Raw genomic sequence first — 21,734 nt, forward strand, 5'->3', positions numbered from 1 at the left:
AAAAATATCATTTGCAAGTCCTGGCACAGATAATATTGAAGTGAAAGAAAATACTTCTTAATAACTGCTTTTTTCCCCCCCTCCATCTGGGCCTGCAACTTTATGACCTGCTTTTGCAAAGTGTTTAGCATGCTCTCAGATCTGTCACACTTATGACAGGTAGCATGGGCACTCTTACAGGTGAGACAAAGAGGAGATGGGACTGACACAACTGAATAGTAACAGGAGGGCTTTCAGCAGAACATACACACTGCTGTCCTCTCTAATTAGACCAGGCGATAAGAAGAAAAATTCTTTCTACATAGTGCACAAGATCTAAATTTCCAGCCTCTACTTTTCTGAATTCTCAACTCTTCACACGGAGAGATATTGTGGGAGTTATAATATTGTGATTTTCTGCCTCTGGGTTGTGTCATTACAGGTGGAAGAAATACTCCCTGCACCCACCACACAGATACTGTTCAGTTACATCTCCTTGTGGTTTTTATCCTGTGTATTTTTCATAATGAACAATGCAATAAACACAGAGTGTTTGCAGTGTTAAATCATGTTCCCAAAGGGAGTAGTTTGTATAACAAGATAAAATTATCACATTATAATAACTAAATATGCATCAGTCTAAAGCATGCTTCAATTAATCATCAAAAGTTTGCACCGCCTCTTTAGGTCTTAATTAAGCAGAATGTTTGGTATTTTTTTCCTTTCAAACCTATGTAAAGGAGCTGCAGAAAATTGTTCCTCTTAGACCGAATGAGCAGCAGTTTACACTAATCGATCTTATATGGAGCCATAATTTAAAGAGGTGTGGGGAAGTGAAGGAATGCAATGAGTTCAATGGAGTAAATCCATCATGAACAGCTCTGTCTCTTTATCTAATCAAACCAGCATGATCTATGGTGTTTAGTGCAATGTTCCTAAAATCCCTACAATTCTGGAGTTAAATCCTGATCAGTTTACTAAGTTTTAGGTTGCAACACTCTACTAATGCTGTTTTGAACTGAGATATATTTTCAATTTTAACTCCAGCTTCAAAAAGTTGGGTGAAACTAAATGCAGCTACAGCTCTAATCCTGCATATTATGATGATTCAAGGGCAGGCACTTCAAAATATTATTTTCCATATTTCCTTGCAAGATATTCAGCAGGAGATCGTCAACTCTTCTCCCAAAGTTGCCCAACCACAGAACTGCTACGCAGAAGGAAGACCAGGAGGATGGAGTGTTTGGGATTGAGGTCTCAAGTATGGCACCCGGACTGAGAGCCTTTGTGAAACCTGTACCTTGACTGTGGTTGTATCCATGATCTGACACAAAAAATATTTTGGAATCCCATCCCTCCTCCATGTCTACCAGCCAACCAACTCATCTCTGGCCTGAGTTTCCTTCCATCACACTATCAGAAGCCATGTTTCTGCACTACTTCTTACCCTTCTTTTTCTCTTTGCTGCATCCCACCCAGGCAGCTTGGATCCCAGGTTTTTTGGGTAGGGAGCTATAATAGCCCTTTTACTTTGAGCTGGGAACTGCACTCAATCCACTGGTGTATATATATCTTTAAATATTGCAACTGCTTTCACTATTACTTTCTAATGAAAAGCTGCAAAACTTCCTTTTTAAAGACTTAAGATCTTAACTTGACTTGAGCATCTGCAGCAATAACAGTAAGGGCTCACTGTTTCCACTGGGACCTGCCAGGATTTCAGAATTGGATAATTCCGAGTTACTCTCCTGCTGCTCCTGAAATCCCAGATCGCCAGTGAAGAAAACCAAGTGGCATTTATTCAGATTTTTCATCCCCCAAGTAGTTCCTGAGGTTGTTGATCCCAAGCAAGGCAGAAGCACCATTACAGTCAATTTTCTTACACCCAAAATGCTTTACCAAATTAATCTCAAACTAAAAAAGATGAAGAAACAAAACTCCTGAGACATTGCTGCAGACCCACTTGTGATATCACCTTAAGCACTGATCCCCTAAACACAGGGGGCACATTTAAGGTACAAAAAGCACCTAAAAAAAGTAACTACCAGAGGAAGATTAAAAGATTGTCCTGACAATAGAAAGCTTGCTGCAGCCATCGCTATGGAAATATCAGAGCCTCTACAATGCATTTCCTTTTAAGGACCAGTCTCTTCAAGTTCACTACTCTGCCAATAAAGCAAACTGTCCCAGCCCCTTTTGAAAAAATCATTTTGGGGAACCACGGCCTGCCTACGTTTTCTGTGCATGAGCTGAAGCACATTCTTATGCATAGTTTAGTAGGGACTGAATGCACAACACAAAAGCTGGCATTTGGGCAGGTTTTAAACATGCAAACAAAAATAGCACCTATTTCAGCTAACAGAGGGGGAACTCCCTGTATACTTGAATGCATACTATTAAGGTGCATACATGGACTTTATTATTTTCTTTTTAGCACAAAGGAAACAGTTGGCCCTCCACAGAGAGCAAAAGACATCAACAGTGGGCTAGATAGGGCAGGCATCCTGGCAACCACTGGCATTTAAAAACCCAGGCAGTAATAACCCTATGATCACTGTAAATTTGATGATGTTTCAAACTGAAAACAAGAGAAATAATTTGAAGAGCAGCGACTATAGGGTTTGTTGCAGTGGTGTTTACCAGGGGGCAAAACCTGCAGTTAGAGAAATTGTAACACTGTTCAGCAACCAGAAGATATCTGTGAAATACTGAAGAGGGATCCAGAGCACAGTAAAATGAAAGACCTAACTAGATCTGATAATGTGGTCTTAAGGAAAACTGCTACGTGGTTCTACCTGGAATCAAACTTCTTGCTACTGCAGTCACAGATCCAATTCCTCAGTGAATTTTGACAGATGATCTTGGAATTCATTTTTAGTGGCCTGCTAAATACCATTTAAAACAAGGAAAACTGCTACTCGGTTCTACCTGGAATCAAACTTGCTACTGTAGTCATAGATCCAATTCCTCAGTGAATTTTGACAGATGATCTTGGAATTCATTTTTAGTGGCCTGCTAAATACCATTTAAAACATAGTTTATGCTTTCAGATCCCTCCAATGCAATTTAAATGTTGAGAGAGGTTACAGCAGGCTGTTCCAGAATGTTTGTAGGGCAGGAACTCTGCTTATTCCCATATGTTGCACAAAGTTACTCATCTGCACTTGTATTTACAAAATCTCCTATAAACTTTAATTCTAAAGCAATGCTTACACAGAAACATAACACATAAAATCACTGATTTCTTTCTATAAAATAACTAAATACTTACTTTAGTATTTGAATCTGATATTTCTTTGCCAGCCTAGATCATAGGCTGATTTTACAAGTCAGCACCAGAAATGCTTCTTTAAGACATTTTGCCTCATCAGATACCATTCCTCCAGCCCAGTCCTCCTTCACCTTCACAAGCTTCTGATAACTTATGGTACAACTCCAGCCATAATTTGGAACCTAATAATATGCTGAGACACTCATCTGTGGGTTGTAGGATTTACATCCCCTTTCCTTCCCCGAATGTACTCAGTATCTTGTGAAAACCTTGGGAGGAAGCATTATTTTCCCCTTGTACTTCTTCCCTCTGTGGAAAGCTCACTCAAGTGCATGACATCATGCTTTCTGCCTCCCCTTCCAGGTGTCCCCTGGCAGCGACCTCCCCTCACAGCACAGCAGCACACGAAGCCAGGTCTTGTTTGGGATGCTCAGAGGAGCCAGCACACTCCGTGCATTACTCTTACACAGAAGGAGGCAGGAAAGGGAAGGATTCTGTCAACCCTCATGCTCAAAGGACAAACCAGCCAGCAGCTGTACCCCCCTACCAAGGCACTGCCATGGGGATCACAAGATAAAACAAATCAAAAAGCACTCAAAGAAATGGGAAAACTGAGACACCACAGCCTCCAGCAGGTGCCAGGGGAAGGAGGCAGCTTGTTCTCACCCGCACTGAAAGAATTTTTTGCATTCTTCTTTGACTACTCTTGATTTCAGCCTTCCTTTATCCCAGGTAACAAGAGTTGTCCAGACTTGCCTGAGCAAAGTGGCAGAGTCACCCTAAGTGCCCTCTCAAATTTACTCTATCATTAAAGGCTGCAGAATAACAGAAGGTTTGCACACTACATACTAAGGCCATACAACTGTGGAGAGATTTTTAGTTCTGGGTCATTCCAGGCTATTGCATTTCTGTTCCTTGTTATTTCTATGAGACTTTTAAAATGGGGAAAAAACCAAACAAACAAAAAAGCAAATTAAGAAAAACCCACCAGCCTTCTTTACATTGCTGTGCAGAAAATAAGAACCTTCTAACAGCAAGCAGAACTAATCTTAGGATCATTTTGTTGCAATAGGCTGTACTCAAGACTAACCCTGAAGATAACTCAGAATCTGCAGCCAGGTCTAAATGTAGTTGCCAACCAGCTGGGCAAGATGGACCCTTACTAGCCACAAGAAGACTCCTACAGCAACTCTCTGGAGGCTACTTTGACTACTTGTATGCTTCTAGATGCAGGCTGGATGGCTGATGCTGACTTATAGAGTGATGTTTGGTTTGGGCACTGTTCCAGTGTGGTCTCTGTGCCTGGTGCTGCAGATCAGGAGTATGCCCTTGCAGATAGCCTCCACATCTAGGTAACTTGCATTCTCCTGGTGGAGCTTCCCATGACTGGATTTAGCATCCTCCACTGACACACCATAACCTGACTCTGTAGATACTCAGTGCACCACATAGCATTTAACTCAACCTTTTTTGGGTTTAATTATGAGGTACAGCAAGGAGAGAGTGCCTTTATTGGAGCTGTTTCTATTTGGTTAGAAGCACCCTAATGCTTTCCAGAATCACATAAGCAAATTGGAACCTAACATTTCATTTGATTAAAACAGAAATCTGAACAGCTTGAAGACAAAATTTTAGTCAGACTGCTCAAAATTATTTGGTTCTCAAATTAAAAAAAAATAAACCCAAACAAAACAAAACAAAGAAAAACCAAAAAAACACCAAAACAAAAACCACTTTACTGCAAAATAGGCATGAGGGGAAAAAAACGTAATTTTGTCAACTCTTCAAGGTTGTAGCCTGGTCGTACAAAATATGAATGCAAGCAGGACACTTGTTGAAAGCTTTCCAGCACACTCAAGGAAAACCTAGTCTGCTGAAATCTTCAATGACAGCTTCCTAGACAGTTTAGGATCAGCACTCCTTCCTCCTCTTTTTCAAACTGACAGCTACTTCTGATAAAGAATCGTATTTGCTTTCCTAGAAATCCTGTTTCCCTTGGCTTCCTGACTGCGTCTTTTCTACCTCTGCAACTGCTATGTCAGTGCACATTGCAGAGTATCCTTCTTGTTTCTCTTCAGGTTTGTGAGCATCCCCCATGCTCTGCTCTCCTTTCTCTTACCTGTATTGAATCTTATCAGCACAATTATTCAACTAATAATTCAATGGATCTGCTTATCCTCTTCAGACCATTACACTCCTGTCCAAATGAATACCTCAGCCTGTCTCTCTGACACCTCTTTACTCATGCTGACCCTTCTGTTCAAGATCAATACAGCAAGAATTAAAGTCTTAATAATTTCTCCCTGAGTGCTCACTCCATATTATTCGCTCAATAAGGATGGACTGCACCATTTTTCCCGTCCTTCAGGTTCATGATTTAGATATAATTTTCACCTGTGGGCACTCCCTTTTGAGCTATAGTGAAGTCTTGTAGATTTTTCTCCTGTACAATATCTAAAAGCTTTTCTCACCATTCACAAACTCTGGACACATCCTAATTCTTAGCCTCCCAGTCACTACAGTGCATTGCTACTTGGTATTCTCTCTGACCTGTAATGTAGCTTTGCCCTCTCTGTGTCCACACAAAACATGCTGCAAAGATCTCTTTAGCTGCCCAGCATTTTAACCTTGAAACTTTCTCTTGGCCTCTTTGTGCCTCTCTCTTCTGTCCCCTTACTTCATTTATCCACTCTAACGTGAATAAATGCTCTGGTGTTTGTGGCAGGTCAGTCACAGCCTGTCTGCCCCCCATGCTGAAAATGTCAACCTTCAGCTTATTAATTAATGATGTGAGTCTAATCATTTGCCTGCTCAAGTCAAAGAAGCACTTTTGTGCTGTTGCCAAAGTCATCCCCGCTATGCTTGTGAGGGACTCCAAGAAAACATCCCCAGAGTTACTCTTGTCTGGCCTTGTATCACTCTGAAGTTTTCTGCTTTGATGTAGTGCCCACAAAACAGTGTCAAAGTGCAGTGCCAAGACCACTGCCTTGCACGCTGGCTCTCCTGGAGCCTTTGTACTCCCTCTCCTACCAGTTGTTTCTTGCCAGGCTCTTCAGAGTGATCATGGCTAGGGCACCTACACCCTAAGATAAAACAAAACCATTACTACCCATGCTTAATGCAAATCCCACAAAGGTGGTGATTCTCCTCCCCCTCCAATCCTCCCAAGCTTTGGTCTCTAAAACAAAGGTGAGATAAATACATTCATCTGCTCAGAAGTCATGGTAATCTAGTGCTCATTACCAAGCATGGGATAAAGTCAGACAAGGCAGAGATTATGCATTCATATCTCCTGTGCAGGTACAACAACATTATTCATTGTTACTGAATTAATTAGAAGCCTGAAGGTAGGAAAGACTTATGAAAAGCTCTCTCTACACATTACCCTTAGAGGTACATTTGAGCACAGGATCATATGTTGTAGGTGGACAGGCAAAGAACAGAAGGCAGTTGACTTGGCCAAGATTCCCTTGTGTCCATTTAACTACTGTTGCAGTAATTTGTTTTTCTACTTCATAGTTCAATCTCCTCCTGCTTATTTGGTGTCATAAAAATCCAGCAACTGTGGCAATTTGCACAATGCATGCTACAGCCTTGTGTTCACATACCACAAATTCAGCATTCTGGATTCATTCGTGACTCAGATTGGAGGGGAAAATAGCTTGGGATGGCACAAGCCCTTGATTAAAGCTTTAGGGCCAAATCAACAACAGCTGAGGATCCAGCCCATATGGCCTGAGATCTTTAGCTGTGTAAAGGCTGCAGGAATGGGCCCAAATGGCTTTGGTAATTAGCAAATATCGTATAAAATAGATTGAAAGTCTTTGGCAAGGAGCATGTATTGAGTAACATTTGAAAATTATTCATAGCATGTTATATACTTCTTTAGAGATAAAACTCAGTGGCATAACAATAATTTAGGAGGGGCAACTGCAGTCTGTTACATGACCACCAAGAGGCAAACACTTTCTGGGATCAATCAGTACTTTACAGCTACCTTCAGACAATGTTACAAAGGGCAGAGGTGACCTGGGACCTGATCCTACAAGCAGCTCTGCCTCTGCAGAAGCACCCTGGCACCTGCTGGCATCTCTTTGGCCCTGTGTGTGGACAGCTGATGTTCTTGAGGAGTTGCATGTCACCCCATATTCCTCAGTGCCTTGGTCACTCAAGAACAACCACAATATCTCCCAGGGTGCCCACAGAAGCAGGACTCAGCCTGCTCCTATCTGGATTCCCCAATTTTCACATCGTGCGGAGCAGTAAACAATAACACAACAATTAATCACCCTGGTGTAGCCGTAAGAGCTCCTTCCACAGATTACAGTAAGCAGCATGCAGAGGGGAATAAATCATTTCTCATGCAAACTCTGAGGAATGGAATGTTAGAAAACCACTCCTGATAAAAATCTAATGAAAATGTAAAACGTCTCAGTGCTGTCTCCTGGGTAGAGTCAAAATCATATTAAACCCTTGAGAGACAGCGGTCAGGGATTTCAATGGGAATCAAGAGACAGATTTCCCAGTATGAGCTTGTTAACCTGATATAAAGATGTGATACCGGTTTGATGGCTTTGTCTCTTTCACTGTTTCATTCATGCAGCCTATTTTTAATTTAATAATCTTCCATTAATTTAGTTAAAGGCTTTATTCACCAGAACAAAATCTTTTTTTTTTTTTTTCTAAAAGGAAATGCTGTTGAAGTGCTGAGAGCATAATCCAGCATGAGTGTCACAAGCAATGTAAGTTTGTTGTCGTTGCATTTGCAGGAGTTTTTCAAGAATACTAAAGTGATTAAAGCCACTCTCCCACTCATGTTTAAAGTACCCTGTGACTGGATTTTAATCATTTTGAAATCAGCCGTCTTGCTAAGACATCATGATCCAGTAACCTCAGGACATTGTCAATAACAGTAACCATTTTTACATGTTCATTAGGATTTACCTGCTGGTGGCTTTATGAAAGGTGGTGGAATTAATGGGACAATAATAGGTACATTCCCATGATCCTTCGACCCTGCTGGTGAGTCTGATAGTCCATTTCCTGTGGCAAGCCCTGGGTAGCTTGGGTTTATATTGTACGGTGAAATAACACTGTCCTCAGGTAATTTTGGTTTTGGCAAAGAATTTTCTGTAAAACACAAAGAACACATTGTACAGTATGACACATAAATTTCTTAAATGACCCTACATACTTTCACCAATCTCTTCATTAAATTACTTACCCTAATACAAGAATAGTGCACAAAAATCCCAGGTATTTTCCCTTTTAAAGAAATTGATACTTTCCAGTAATCTTCAGAAGTGCTCCATTATTTTTTCAAAATCAAACTCACACTTTCTTTTTGCAGAAGGTAAAAGGTGGGATTATTTTGTCATGCATAGCCTTAATATGCCTGATTTAGTCAATGGCATCCTATTCTTGTACTTCATTTCTACTGTTTGCATGGTGATCACACTCGGTGTGCTGTGATTTCACCCGTACAAGGAGCATGAACTGAAGAATAAAAGAATTCCTATTCTCTATAAATAATATGAGTAGTAATAATAAAAGGAATTTAAAGAAAGGAACAAAATATTGAAATCACAGCAAAGCATGCATAAAATCATGACAGTTATTATTCTAATTCTTTAATCCCAAATCACCTCTGGGTTTTTATTTCTAAGAATTTCTCTAATATCTCCCATGGGACTCCCTCTTCTCCCATCTCTCAGAAAAAGAAATATGCTTTTTCCCCTCCCAAAAATTGCATACACCAAAAATTTCTACCTGTAACAGGCATTCAACATCTGTGGTACATAAAACATTATTTGTATCATGTTAAAAAAGTGTTTCACCAATTTGATCAAGCACAGACTGCAGCCAGTAATCATTCAGTAAAATATGTATTTATTAAAACAGAAATAAATTAATTGCATTACTACACAGGCACAAGTTTCTTCATAGGTAGCTTAACGATATTATGTTTTCAATGAAGAATAAATATTGATCACCAGTGTTGTTATAGAACTAACAAGCTGCAAACATTCAACTTTAACACAATTAGGTTGTTTCACCTTACCTCTAATTTCTTCCCCTTTTTTCTAGCCATCTGTCCCTCAGCACTGGTCTCTCTGGTGTCAGTACCCATTGCAACACCCACTGAATAGAGTGCTGCTGCTAGCTATCAGAAAGAAAACCCAAAGACTGCTGCCCATGAACACAGTGAAAAGTAGCAACTCCAAGTGGATAAAAGCTGCTGGAATCTCATCTCTTTACCTCACCTTGGAGGAACTCCTGTCGGATAAGTAAAGATGCAGCAATTTTCTGCTCATCTCCTTACCCTGATGACAAGCCCTTATCCATTCCCTGAGACTGAGGAGTCAGAAAGCAAGAACTGAATGACCAAACAAACAAAAAAGCTCTCACTCTTTACATTTTGAATCACAAAGATTCAGCAATGTCTCAAACAAATTTCATCCAATGTGAAATTTCTACCACAGTGCAGAAGACAGTAGAGTACAAACATGGATGAGAAGCTTTTTGTGAACATTCACACTTGTGAATATATCCTACATTTGTGAATATTCCAGTTTAAAATCTTTCAATATTTTAAAAAGTTGTAGGCCAACCAGCCTTAGTATGGGAAGCAAAAGGGTTCCTTAAGGCCACCCTACTAAGAAAGGACTCCTTCCTTTCTCCACTTGTGAGTAGTTTATTGGTACCACATGCACGTGGCTTTCAACTGACACACGAAAGGCATTATTTGTGAAGATATGTATCAATATATAACAATATATCAATACACCAACAGCAAATTTGTTAAGTGGCTTTCCTCAGAGCCTATCAGCTTCCCTGTGCCACAAGGTATTTTTATGTAAAGCAACCAAGACACAAGCAGCAGAATGTGCTTCACAATCAACACCAATCAGACAGGTTGAGTTATTAATCCTTCTTCACATGGACACAGAAACATGAAGTCTTGTTACCTTTGAGAACAGAAATGTGCTGGCGGCTTTCCCCATCTGCTGAGTAGTTCCTGAATTCAATATCTTCTCCATCTTTCAGTTCTACCTTATCATAACCATACCAGCCAAGGAGCTCATTCATAGTGTTTTCAGCAAAGTTCTGAAAGAGAAAAATTACCTACTTATTTATGTAATCAATAACCATTTGGAAGGAAGGGAGGACTGCATAAATCGAACCATATCTGTGCTACATGAGGAAGTGTCAGGCTTGGCCCACCTCCTCAAAGACTAATGTTCATTTCATAACTCAAGTGCATAAAGTGAAACGCATTTAAATCTTCGACTGGCACATGTAATTATGACAGAGACTCATATGTCTGTAATTTAAAGAAAATGAAAAGGAGAGTTATTTATTACTTTTGCTCTGACATTCAATGTCAGAAATATTTTAACATACATTCCTCACACAAACTTGTCTGTGTTGCCATAAAATATTTAAGACTGCAGCAAGAGAATAACAGAAAACCAAGAAATTTTTTTCCAGCCAGCAGTTAATCAATCTTACTGCGTTACAGTCTTTTCAGCTGGAGCAGGTCACTGACACAATTACAGTTCCTTGAGGTGTCCATGAACCAAATCAAATAAAATCACAGCAGACGTTTTTTCTCAGTTATAAGCCCTTGCATGGTCAAAGCACTTAAAGATTCTTCACTGTGAAAGCATTCTACCATCACTTTTCATACAAATGTTTCTTATATTTATTTAAGAAAACCTTTCTCAATTTTGCTGTATTTATTTTCAAACCAATTTCCAAGCGGTTGAGTGGTTAAATTTTATGTTTGTATGGAAATGTAAAGTATGGAATATGATTGTCATAACCCTCAATTTCTATTAAAAATATGTCCTTTAGGTCATGAGGCAAAAATATTTCTGTAGAAAATGCTCATTACTGGGCCAGGAGATTTAGTGGAGTAAGTTAAGAAATCTGCAGCCAGGCAACAAAGCTTTCTGAAACCAAATAGTGCCACAGAGCTCCACAGCTTATGGATTTAGGAAACTGCCAAAGGAAACCAGCTAACGAATTATTGCAATGGCAAAGATCAATTTAAAGTAGTATGACAACTGTAAGTTGAAACAAAAAAGCCACACACAGAGCCTTTCAATTTGGTTTTTGCATTTTTTTTATTAACACTCTTCTAGAACAAATTCCAAACTTCATATTCCTCCAAGATCTTGACATCTAAATTAATGCTGCTGATAAGCACTGCCTCCCAGGACTCTGGCAAAGGAATAAGGAGGACACAACACCAATTCAAAACAAATGGTGAATGTCAAATTTGCAGGTTGCCAGATTTTGTCTAGTAACTGCTCTAGCTTAATTTTTGAGTGGGAGAAAGTCTAATGATAGAACACAGCAATTCTCCAGTCATTTAAACAAATAAATAAAATTAATCAGATGATAATTGCTTTTGAATTCAAAGCTACAGCAGGCGCTGTGTCCCAGAACCTCGGAGCGCTGCACTGCTCCTGGCTCATTCATCACACCAGATTACATAGGTGTTCCTGTCACTCAAGGAGCGCTCTAAAGCAGCTATAAGCAATAAACACAAGCAATTTGTACTCTTCCAAGAGTATCATCTGTGCAATTATGCTACAAACACATTTCAGGAAAAGAAAACTCAAAACAACAGCCCAGAGCAGACTCCTAAAGCATCCATTTCCTTTTGTTTTCCCCCTATGCATTTTCACCTTACCATCTGATGGAAGTCACAATTCTGTGGCTGTCCTGTGCAGCCCAAGATTACTGGAAAATATTCCATTATCCCACCTCTGCTTCTAGACGCAGCACTATAAGTATGATATGTGAATTATGCCACTACTACAGTTCTCATGAGTACAATGCAGTGCAAATGTGGCTAACAACTACCTAAATCATTTGAATGATGCCGTGTTGTGTTTTAAATACTAGCAAAATGAAAAAAAAAATTCTAAATAGCTGTTTTTCTTTGTTTTTTTGGTTTTGTTTTGTTGGGGTTTTTTTTTTTTTGAGCTTTTTAGAAAACTTTTCTCTTAGCATTGAAGAGACCCCAATGCACTAACTCTGTTTGTAACACATGGGAACCCAATAACAAAATGACCTGGACCTGGGGAGTCAAATCTCATCACTGCAGCTCACCCAAAATTACCTGAAAGGGCTCGTGGAGGCCCAAAGGCAAGGTCTGCCAGCTTCCCTTGCTTTGCTAAATTTCAACTATGGAGAGACAGCCCTAGAGACTAATCTAGCAAGGTAGAGACCAATTGACAAAGTCTTACCAATTTAAACCCCATGCAACGAAATTAATTGAGTAGCTCTAAATTTGCCTCCTGTGGATGCTTTGTGTTTTATTTGCACTGCTGATCAACTCAGACAATGAATAATTTCTAATTACTTGTCAAGGAATACATAAGCAAGGTTGTACATGTGTTTGTTTTTTCCTGAAAATTCATACATGCATCTGTCCCTTTGAAATGTAGTCAAAATGATGGTTGGGTTTGTAATGGCACAAAATTTAAGTACCTTTCACATCTCATTTAAACTATCCACGATAAGTGATGCACCAAAATGAACACTCATACTGACAAAAAATACATTGGATTTCAAAATCACTCGTCATAGAGATCTGACTCTTTTATAAATAGTAAATCAATGGGATCTTTTCTACTAACTTCAATGAGAGTACAATGAGGTTGCATGCCAGCAATAACAAAAGTAAGCACCTTTTTAACACTGATTTCCCAAAAAGAGTGTCTTGGACTTTAAAATAAAAGAAGAAAACAATTAAGCCATTCTCCTCCATAATTTATCTTACCTACTACAATGATACAAGTCACCCTTAATACCATTCTCTCAGTGACTAACAGCCAGAGCTCCATTCCACCACACTCTCTTCACAGCAAATGGAAAGCATGAACCCATCCTCAGCAAGCTGAGTGTCAAACCTGAGAAGTGTTTTTTTCCACACTGACTCTATTGCACAGATGGGTATCCAAAGAACATCACCTTCCTTCAGACTCCTGACTACAACACCCATTTGCAGAGATGTCTAACACCCTGACAGTTGAGATCATGCTGAAGCCACTGCCCTGAAGCTGACCACTATTAATTCATTGTTTTCATGTATCTCCTCTTCTTCCATTTCAATGATAGGCACAAAACACATGGATTCAAGACATGTCAACAAGATGGGATTTGTAAAGACCAGTGTGGTGGCAATAGTCAATACACAAATGATTAGGTAATTTTTCTCTGTGTGAATGCTACACAGGGAAGGGGGGAAAGATGAAAAAAAAAATAAAAGAGACAAAGACCAGTTCTTGGTTAAGCTAAGGAAAGGAAGAAAGCATATTAATACACAACCTGCAGAGCAAAACATCACTGAAAGATATACAAGTGTCAAAGGCTTAGTGAAAGCATGGGTGATGATTGTAACACTAAGCCTTGAGAAAAGCAGGAATGTGGACTCAGTATTGGAGCAGCAAAGCAGAAGCAGCAGTGATCGAGCAGGCTAGACAGAAGCCAGAGGAATTGCAAGATCATAGACCTGCCAAAGACCAGGGAGGAGATGTGAAGGCAGGTGTGGATGACCAGATGGAAGATGGTCATGTGAAAGGAGCTACAATTCCAAGCTTTGGCAGGAACAGGACAGCAGAGGCATTGAGGTAGTCCATGCCTACTTTCAGACTCATTCCCCAGTGTCTGCAGGATGAGGCTGGCATCCCAATCCCACAGCTGTGCCAAAGGGCTGGGATGATGTGAAAGACCAGTGTAGGGAGAAAACCTTACTCATAATCAGTAAAATCTCAGGTCAGCAATCGCACTGCTAAGCTGGGACCCTTACATCCACTCAGCCCAAAAGGAGCCCCCCTGCAGGAACCCACAGATTTCATTGCAAATGTACAGCACGGAGCCTAACTTCAGCCAGGTGTGGAGGCAATGCTCAGTCCCCCGTTGGTGAAAAGAGACCGAGCCCTGGTGCCACCCACAGTGTGGGTCAGCATCAGGGCTGAGAAGAAAACCACAGAAATCCTGTCCCACATCCTTGTGCGCTCATTCTGCCACGCCATGCCCCAAGCACACAAGCTTTTGCAACCACAGTGGAAACACCAGTCCCCTCTGCAGCTGCCATGCACCCAGGCAGTGGGTTAACATCCCACAGGAGCCAAACCTCCTGCTCTTCCCTAGCTGACAGAGCACCATTACAGCTGCTGACTGCCCGAGCATTCACCACGGCTGTGGCACAACCAGCTCATGCCTGCCAAAGAAACCGGCCTGAAAACGCTCCGGTGGCCCCAGTCACTCACCACAGCCAAAGCCCTTCCTTCCCAATAGATGGAAATCCAGCTTTTGCCCACTGCTAAGTCCCAAAGCACTTATCACCACTGTGGGGCAATGTGTAATTTGCGTGTTTTAACTGTATGATTTATCTGTTCTTGTACTACACAGAAATATCTTACCTCCTGGAAGAGCCAGGATAACCAACTGTTATGCTCATTGGTATTTCTACTTGAATTTGCTCCCTATTCCCCTGAAAGATGAAGAAGAAGAGTGTGTTGACTCGCTAGACTGCGGTTTCCCTCCTTTCTGAGTCTGACTTATATGCTAGGCAGTAAAAATATAATCACATTTATTCCCACTTTAGGTTTCATTTCATCGTAACAGTACACCTACAGTTTGATTTTTCACATTATAATGCATCATTTCCCCAAATCTCTGCTAATTAATACATTCTCAAGCTATGCCACGCGTGTCTTCCCTTCTTAGATCTCTTGCCTTTCCTTTCTATGAACCTTATTCACAGGGGACAAGGCCTGGCTTCACTGAATGAGACCTGGCAAACATGGAGGCAGGAAACACAGAGGAGCATGAGTCTGTCAGACTCATTTTCTTCTAGGTTTTACTGCTGAATGTTTATTTCAGATCTGGGAGGAAGCAGAGTGGCTCCACTCCATTTCCTTGCCTGCATAACCCACTCAGTACAGAGCCCCACAAATTCACTTTTCACTTTCACTGCATCGAGGAAATAAAAATGTTTCTAGGGGCACTATACAAACTTAGATCTTTTTCCCAGCCCTCACATTCTTTGCTTGTTTATGTTGTCACCATGCTGAACTCTGTGATTAGACCTTTACATTATCAGAGAGCACAATTCCATTATGCCTGGCTTTCTTTTGTCCTCCCATGTACATTTGGCTCTGTAAAACCCACTTGGTTTGGGGAAGCACTCTTTCTGCAGTGCCCTGCCAGGTGAGGCTCCCTGTGCACACAGGCAACCCCTCTGCAGCCATCCCACAAAACTTCCATGCATACTCCACAGAAAAACCTTGGTCTCCTGAAATAATGCAATTGATAAAGTCTGTCTGCTTTTCCACTTTCCCAAAGATATTTTTTGCTTTTCAGGAGAGAAGGGAGGAGTTTCCTCGGAATCTTCCGAGCGCTCTGAGCAAACTGGCTCGCTCCAGGCACAGGGCTGCTTCGCCGCTTTCCTCCTCCTGACAGTAGTACTTCCAAATGCCAAATAGGGACAATTTAAGCACTAAACTGAAAGATATTCTGATGAGTTTACTATTAAATGATAACAGATGGGGCTGCCCTAAGCTCTAGGCACCAGGAACAAAGCCCAATTTTAGATACAAATTACTTATTGAGAATATTTATGGACAGCAAACTCCTTGGGCACATGGAACAGCCCTGTGAAATTACAATCCAAATTAATTGCTTACCTTTCAACTGCTAGAGACACATGGATACACTGCCTCATCTGTGCAGGAGAACTTCCAGTGCAATTCAGCACTGGTTTTAATCTCACCTCACAGCATTGCAGAGCACCTAGCTATTCCTCCTGAGCAGCACTGCCTTCTGGCAGCAGGATGGCAAATGGAAATAAGCTGAGGAGAGATGGATGGGGGATCCACCACTGTGCCTAGACAAGTGCCTTCACCAATTAAACTTTTACAGATATTTCGGTCTTAAAACAGTAGTGGGTTCCCTGATGACAATAGGTTTGGATCTATGAGGTGTTCTGTTATTCACCAGCAAGTGAAAATGGCACCAAACTGAATTTCAGAATAACCATCTGCTTTTCCTCCAGGGCACGAGGTGAATGTTACCTCTGCAAGAAAAACTGGAAAGTCTCATCTGAAGGAGGACAAAAGAAAAAACTAGAAAATATAAGAGTGGCTGTAAAGGTCACAGTGTAACAAAACAGTTCCTCATGAATATATTTTTCATTGAAATGTAATATCAGAAAACTGTGCAGAGTCATGTACTTTTTGCACACAACATTGTATCAAATTAAAATTTGTTATAACCATCGTGTACATTAGGTTAGCGATAACAAAAACGTAACTCAATATCTGGCATAAGGAAAGAGCGAGCAACCTGAATATCCATCCAGTCATGTTAAAAGCAAGCTGTGACCCTACTGTTGGAAAACACTAAAGCAAGCACTTAGGTGTTGTGATTCTTCTCGAGTAAATATCTGACTGTATCAACCAGCAAATCTCAAAGGAAGTCTCTGTGATGAGGTAATATTATTGCTCATTCATAGTGCCTTGAATTTACTGTACTTAAAATAGACACTTGTACCAACGGCCTTTTTATTATCCAAAGGGGGAAAAAAAGAAATCACATACACACCAGTCCTTTTTCTTTCTGCTAGCAAAGGGAGGCAATTTGATCCAACGTGGGCTGAAACCTGAGTAGGTCACTGTACACCATGATAAAATTCCCTAACCCCTGAGCCAAATTTCCCTGAGGGGGCCCTCCTACTTCTCCTTTACTTTCCAAGCTGACTTTTCCATTCCCTCTCTCGTCTTTTCCTCCCCTTCATCTCTTTCATTTCCCCTACCTTAAAGCCTTGATATCTGATCTGCTGCTGATACTCAGGTTACAGTTTTTACAGCTTAGGCTGTCTATTGCTGTATACATTCCTTTCTTTCTGCTCTGCTGTGATTACTTACCAGAGCTTATTTTACACTGGTCCAGATGAAAGCAGTTCAGATGAAGGGAAACAGCCAGCCTGTTTGAACATTACAGATACAAACCTACACAAGGGCACATTGTGCTCCCTCTGTCATTTCACTGCAAACATTTTGCACACTGTAACCAATTTGTTACATTATTGTATTCTACGGGTTTATTAAGAACAACTAGACAGCTCATCAGTAAAGAAAATGGTAAATGATCACCACAGGATTTTAACTTTCTCAACCAGTCAAAAATTCAAACTACTTCTTTTTCCTCCCCCCTCTTTTTCCCTTCTTATATGATAGCAGCCAAATGCCCTACTAAAAATGCATAGCACATATAGCATAGTTTATGCTGAAAGGTGGGCTATGGAAGGTTCTGCCATCAGCTGTCTCACTCTCAGCCAGAAATTATGTGGGTCCAAAATGTCCTTTTGACACACCTTTAGTTTTTAAGTCAGCTGAAATCTTGAGGTACCTAACCTTAAGCAGTTAGCCATGATTAATAAAGAGAAACTCTGTACACGAAGGTTAATGCCAGTGCTTAATACCAAAGCATTAGTTTAAAATTGTGTAATTTTTCTCCTTCACACAATGTTGTTTTTGTTTCTTCCTCACCCTTTCAGACAAACATCTGTTATACTGTAGAAGAACAACTATCTCCCAAACCGCTGAGTGTGCCTGCAGCCAAAGTAAACAAAACAAACCCAGAGGATCCAGCACAGTCAGCCTTTATATCCAGCCAGGATAACATTTCACATGTTTTGATTAAAATTAGCTAATTTGTAATTCTAGAACCTATGAAACTTAAAAGCTGCAATCCATATAGATCGCATTAGGCGATGCTCCGAGGGGCCAATGCCTTGTACTACAGACCTCTGCAGTCTCCAAAACTATGTGGGATTACAATGAGCAGTGACTCTCCGGTGGCTGCACAGAGCCCTCTCCGAAAATAGGATGTGTCACATATCTCACAAAGAAAGATCCCGCTCCTCTGGACTTGAAGCTACTATAGTTTGTTTCCAAAGAGATGCAACCACACGTTATTTTGTTTGTGCCCCTAATACCACTCCTGTCCACATCTACACTAGAGGTGCATGCAGAACCGTGTACACACAGGCAGCAAGAACAAGAACGCCTGCCTTGGGCAGCAAAGGGCACCTCACCGAAATTAGTGGTGTGCAAAAGAGGGGAGAGGGGAGGGGACGGCGCATTCCCGTTTAATTTTACAGGGGAAGATCAATGTTCTGGAAAGCAAAGATATTTTCACTAGACATCATGCATATTTATACACTCGCCTATATAGTATACATACTATGTGAACGAGTGACATTTTCCAGGCAGTCTTCCACTTATAATCAGCCTTTTAATAAATGACATATTCAAATTAAATCTCAGCAGCTTTATCTCGTAGCCAGACTATGCTGTTTTAGTCACTTTATCCGCGCATTTAACAACAAGTTCATCTGAAGTCTAGCAATACATTGTTACCAACTTTGGGGAATTAGAGCCATCAAACAAACAGACAGGCAACTGACGTGGAAAACAGGCGCAAAAAAATAGGACCGGTCCTGCCTGGAACAGCGACCTAACGATAAAAGAAGTTCCAAAATAGCGGTTTTGTGCCATCGCGGCCATCCCAACATCTGCCAGAGCACAGCTGGAGCGGCAGCGGTTCCTATCAAGCAGGACAGCCCTCCGCGCGGCAAACACACTGGCATCAGCAGCAGCCCTCGGACAAGCCACCTTCCAGCGGCACCTCCGCGCTGCCGCGAGCCGCGGAGCGGAGCGGCCAGCGCGGGAGGAGGCGAGAGGGGCAGCGGGGGAAAAGGGCTCTCCGCGCTCAAGTGCCACACTGATGCACGGCTCAGACCGCAACGCTTCACTCTGACAATTTAATTACACAGTTGCAGCCGGCTACTGAAAAAAGGACACAAATACAGTGTTTAAAGGAGATCCCTTTCTTTCCTAACTTTAAGGGCTTCGCAGCTACCTGAGGGGATGGCTATAGAAAGAAAGAGGTAAGGAAAAAAAAAAAAAGGCTCATCATTGGCACCCGATGAGCTTAAAAGCCCAACGAGAGAGTTATTTTTAAAAAATAAATAAAGCTGGTCAATGAACAGGATTTGCAGCCTGTGAATTCGTCTCTGTTTGCAGCCCAGGAGGCGGAGTTGAGACACATTCAGTGCATCCTACAAAAAAAAAAAAATGACAAGAGATCCTTTCTTATTTCATCTCCATGCTCGGAGGCGGGGGGTGCGGGGGGGGACCCCGCTCCCGTCCCCATCACAGGCACCTACCTTCATCTCCTCGTTGATCTCCCGCTTCACCGGGTGAGCCGGCTTCCTGCTCCTTTTATTTTCGGGAGGTCTCCCTTCTTTCTCCATTTCTGCCATTTTTTGCGCCTACTTGGTGGTGGTGGTGGTGGAGATGAAATGGCTGCTGGTGCTCTGGGGGGGCCGGGAGGGGCTTGCCGGCACCGAATCGGCCGCCGCTGCCCGCCATGGGAGCCGGGGAGGGGGGAGGCGCCGAGCACCGGGCGGAGCGGAGCGCGGCGGAGAGGAGGGGGCGGTGCGCGCCCGCCCCCGCCCCCAGCCCGGGATGGGGATGGGGATGGGGATGGGGACCCGGTGCCCCCACGAACACCCGAGGGGTCTGCCCGGTCTGTGCCCCCTACGCAGCCGACCCGTCCGGTCCCGTCCCGTCTGCTCTCGTCCCGTCCCCGCCGCTTTCAGCCGAGGCTCTTCCCCTGATCACTCCTGGTTTTCCCTTTATCTGCGGCGGGGAGGTGCGGATGAATGGTTTGGTGGGACGCGCTTCAGCGAGGAGGTGCCGGATTACAGCACACACTGTGGGCGATACATTGATTATTCCTAGGCTCTGCTTTCCCGCTTTCCCTGGCAGTCCCTGATTGCCCGATACAACACATTACGGCACGGGGGTGTCCATTGTTCCGACAGTCAAAATTGTAATCGTACGGGGTTTCTCATTACGACTGCGGTGCACCTTAAAATGACACGGTTTTTTTATAAAAACACCCAAACCCACAGTCCCCCTTACCACTGCGTTCCGTGTGGGCATGAGTAGGCTCCCCATAAAAATCTCTGTTTAGCCTGTCAAAGACAAGTTCGGTTTGTGTGCAACAATGTTTCATTTACATTCTCTGTTTCCGAAGCTTTGAATCACCGGCACTTTCTAGCATGAAAAGTTGAGCACAACTTTGTTCGTTTCGTTACTAAAATGAGCCTTGCCTGTCAGAGCGATTTCTAGAGACACGGGGCACATATTCCACCGTGACTTTGAGAATACGAAGAAACGGGGATTTTGCACAGTCTCAGCTGTTAGAGCATCGAGCACCAAAAGATGAGATAGCAACCAGACTGAACCTGTGAAATCCTAGAGCACATCCGCAGTGGTAAGGTCACGGCCGCTGCGAGGCGAAGGTGCTGCCACTCCCCTCGCTGCCTGAAAGAATCAGGCAGATGTTGGGAAAAGCCCAGCCCCGATCGTTTGTTTTTCGCAGAGCAGCAGGAGCTCGCAGAGACCCTCCAGAAGGCTCTGCTGACAGCAGAGTTGCAGGAGTTCAGCCGCAGCAGAGCTCGTCCTGTGGGCTCGGTCCGTTCCACACAGCCCAGGAACACAAGGTCTGGGCTCAAACTCACCAAGCAGCATGAGAAGAAAACAAGGTTTATTTTTTTTCCTTGCTTGTAGTATTTTAAAATACAGTGATTTCTCAAACTTGTGGAAACTAACTTTTGACTGCAGGTAACCTTCAAAGGACAGTGCTTAGTAGGGAGGTTTCCCTCCTCCTGTGCCCCACCACCACCACCAGCCTCACCTCTATGTTTTGCTTACCGTATTCTATTACAAACAAATGGGTACAGTTGAGCTCTCATTAAGTACAGGAGATATTCCTAGAATTTCAGTGTATTCTTTCGCACAATAAGACAGGCAGCACAAGGGAAAGTTGCTTTTAAACACAAACTCACATGGTCTTTGAAACCTTTGGCTGGAAAAAAACAGCCAACCTCAGGTGACTATTCTGCTTTGAGCAGCCACCGCCTTGCTGATGCATTGTCATTCTAATGAAAAAGACAAAACTAGTCCTTGTATTGGACATATGGCTAGTTTCTCTGTAGAGAGGATGGAAGAGTTTTAAGGAAAACCTTGAAATTTCTTGCTAAACAGAGTATTTATTGCCTCAAATGGTTCTTGTTCAGTGAAACATGACAGGACTACTTGACTACTTCTCAACACTTACTATGTGTATTGTAATAAAGCCCTAACACTGTTTCATTAAGCACTGCATAAATTTAACACATTTTAGTTGACAATCTGACAAAAAGATTAATCTCAAACTCCCAGCATAAACAGAACTTCCTTTAATGTTGGAAGATACTTTGCAGAAGGTATTTGCAAGCCTAGGTAATGTGACTGCAGCAGGTTACAGTGAGTAGACCAGAATGAATTTTCTTCAGGATCAAGTCTGTCATTCCAGTTTTCCTGACTAGCATCTGAAGGTTTGGCTGCAA

The 21,734-nt window shown here is 42.1% G+C and overlaps 1 protein-coding gene across 4 annotated transcripts in view; it reads right to left on the bottom strand.

The window, feature by feature from the left end:
• LOC120510681 (sine oculis binding protein homolog) overlaps positions 1-19,666 on the bottom strand; it is a 113,916-nt gene extending 94,250 nt beyond the window's left edge. For 3 of the 4 annotated variants that reach the window (XM_039726747.1, XM_039726727.1, XM_039726737.1), the window contains exons 1-3: positions 19,503-19,666; positions 10,219-10,357; positions 8,195-8,380 (exon numbers count right to left, since the gene is read on the bottom strand). In XM_039726747.1, coding sequence (XP_039582681.1) covers positions 8,195-8,380; positions 10,219-10,357; positions 19,503-19,598 — 421 coding nt within the window. In that variant the 5' untranslated portion in view covers positions 19,599-19,666. Of the gene's footprint in view, positions 1-8,194; positions 8,381-10,218; positions 10,358-14,691; positions 19,395-19,502 lie in introns of all 4 variants that reach the window. The other variant, XM_039726756.1, reaches the window with a different exon arrangement.
• Positions 19,667-21,734: the final 2,068 nt, after the last annotated feature.

This window comes from Passer montanus, unplaced genomic scaffold, assembly GCF_014805655.1.
Source record: "Passer montanus isolate IOZ18808 unplaced genomic scaffold, ASM1480565v1 scaffold11, whole genome shotgun sequence".
Classification (NCBI taxonomy): Eukaryota; Metazoa; Chordata; class Aves; order Passeriformes; family Passeridae; genus Passer; species Passer montanus.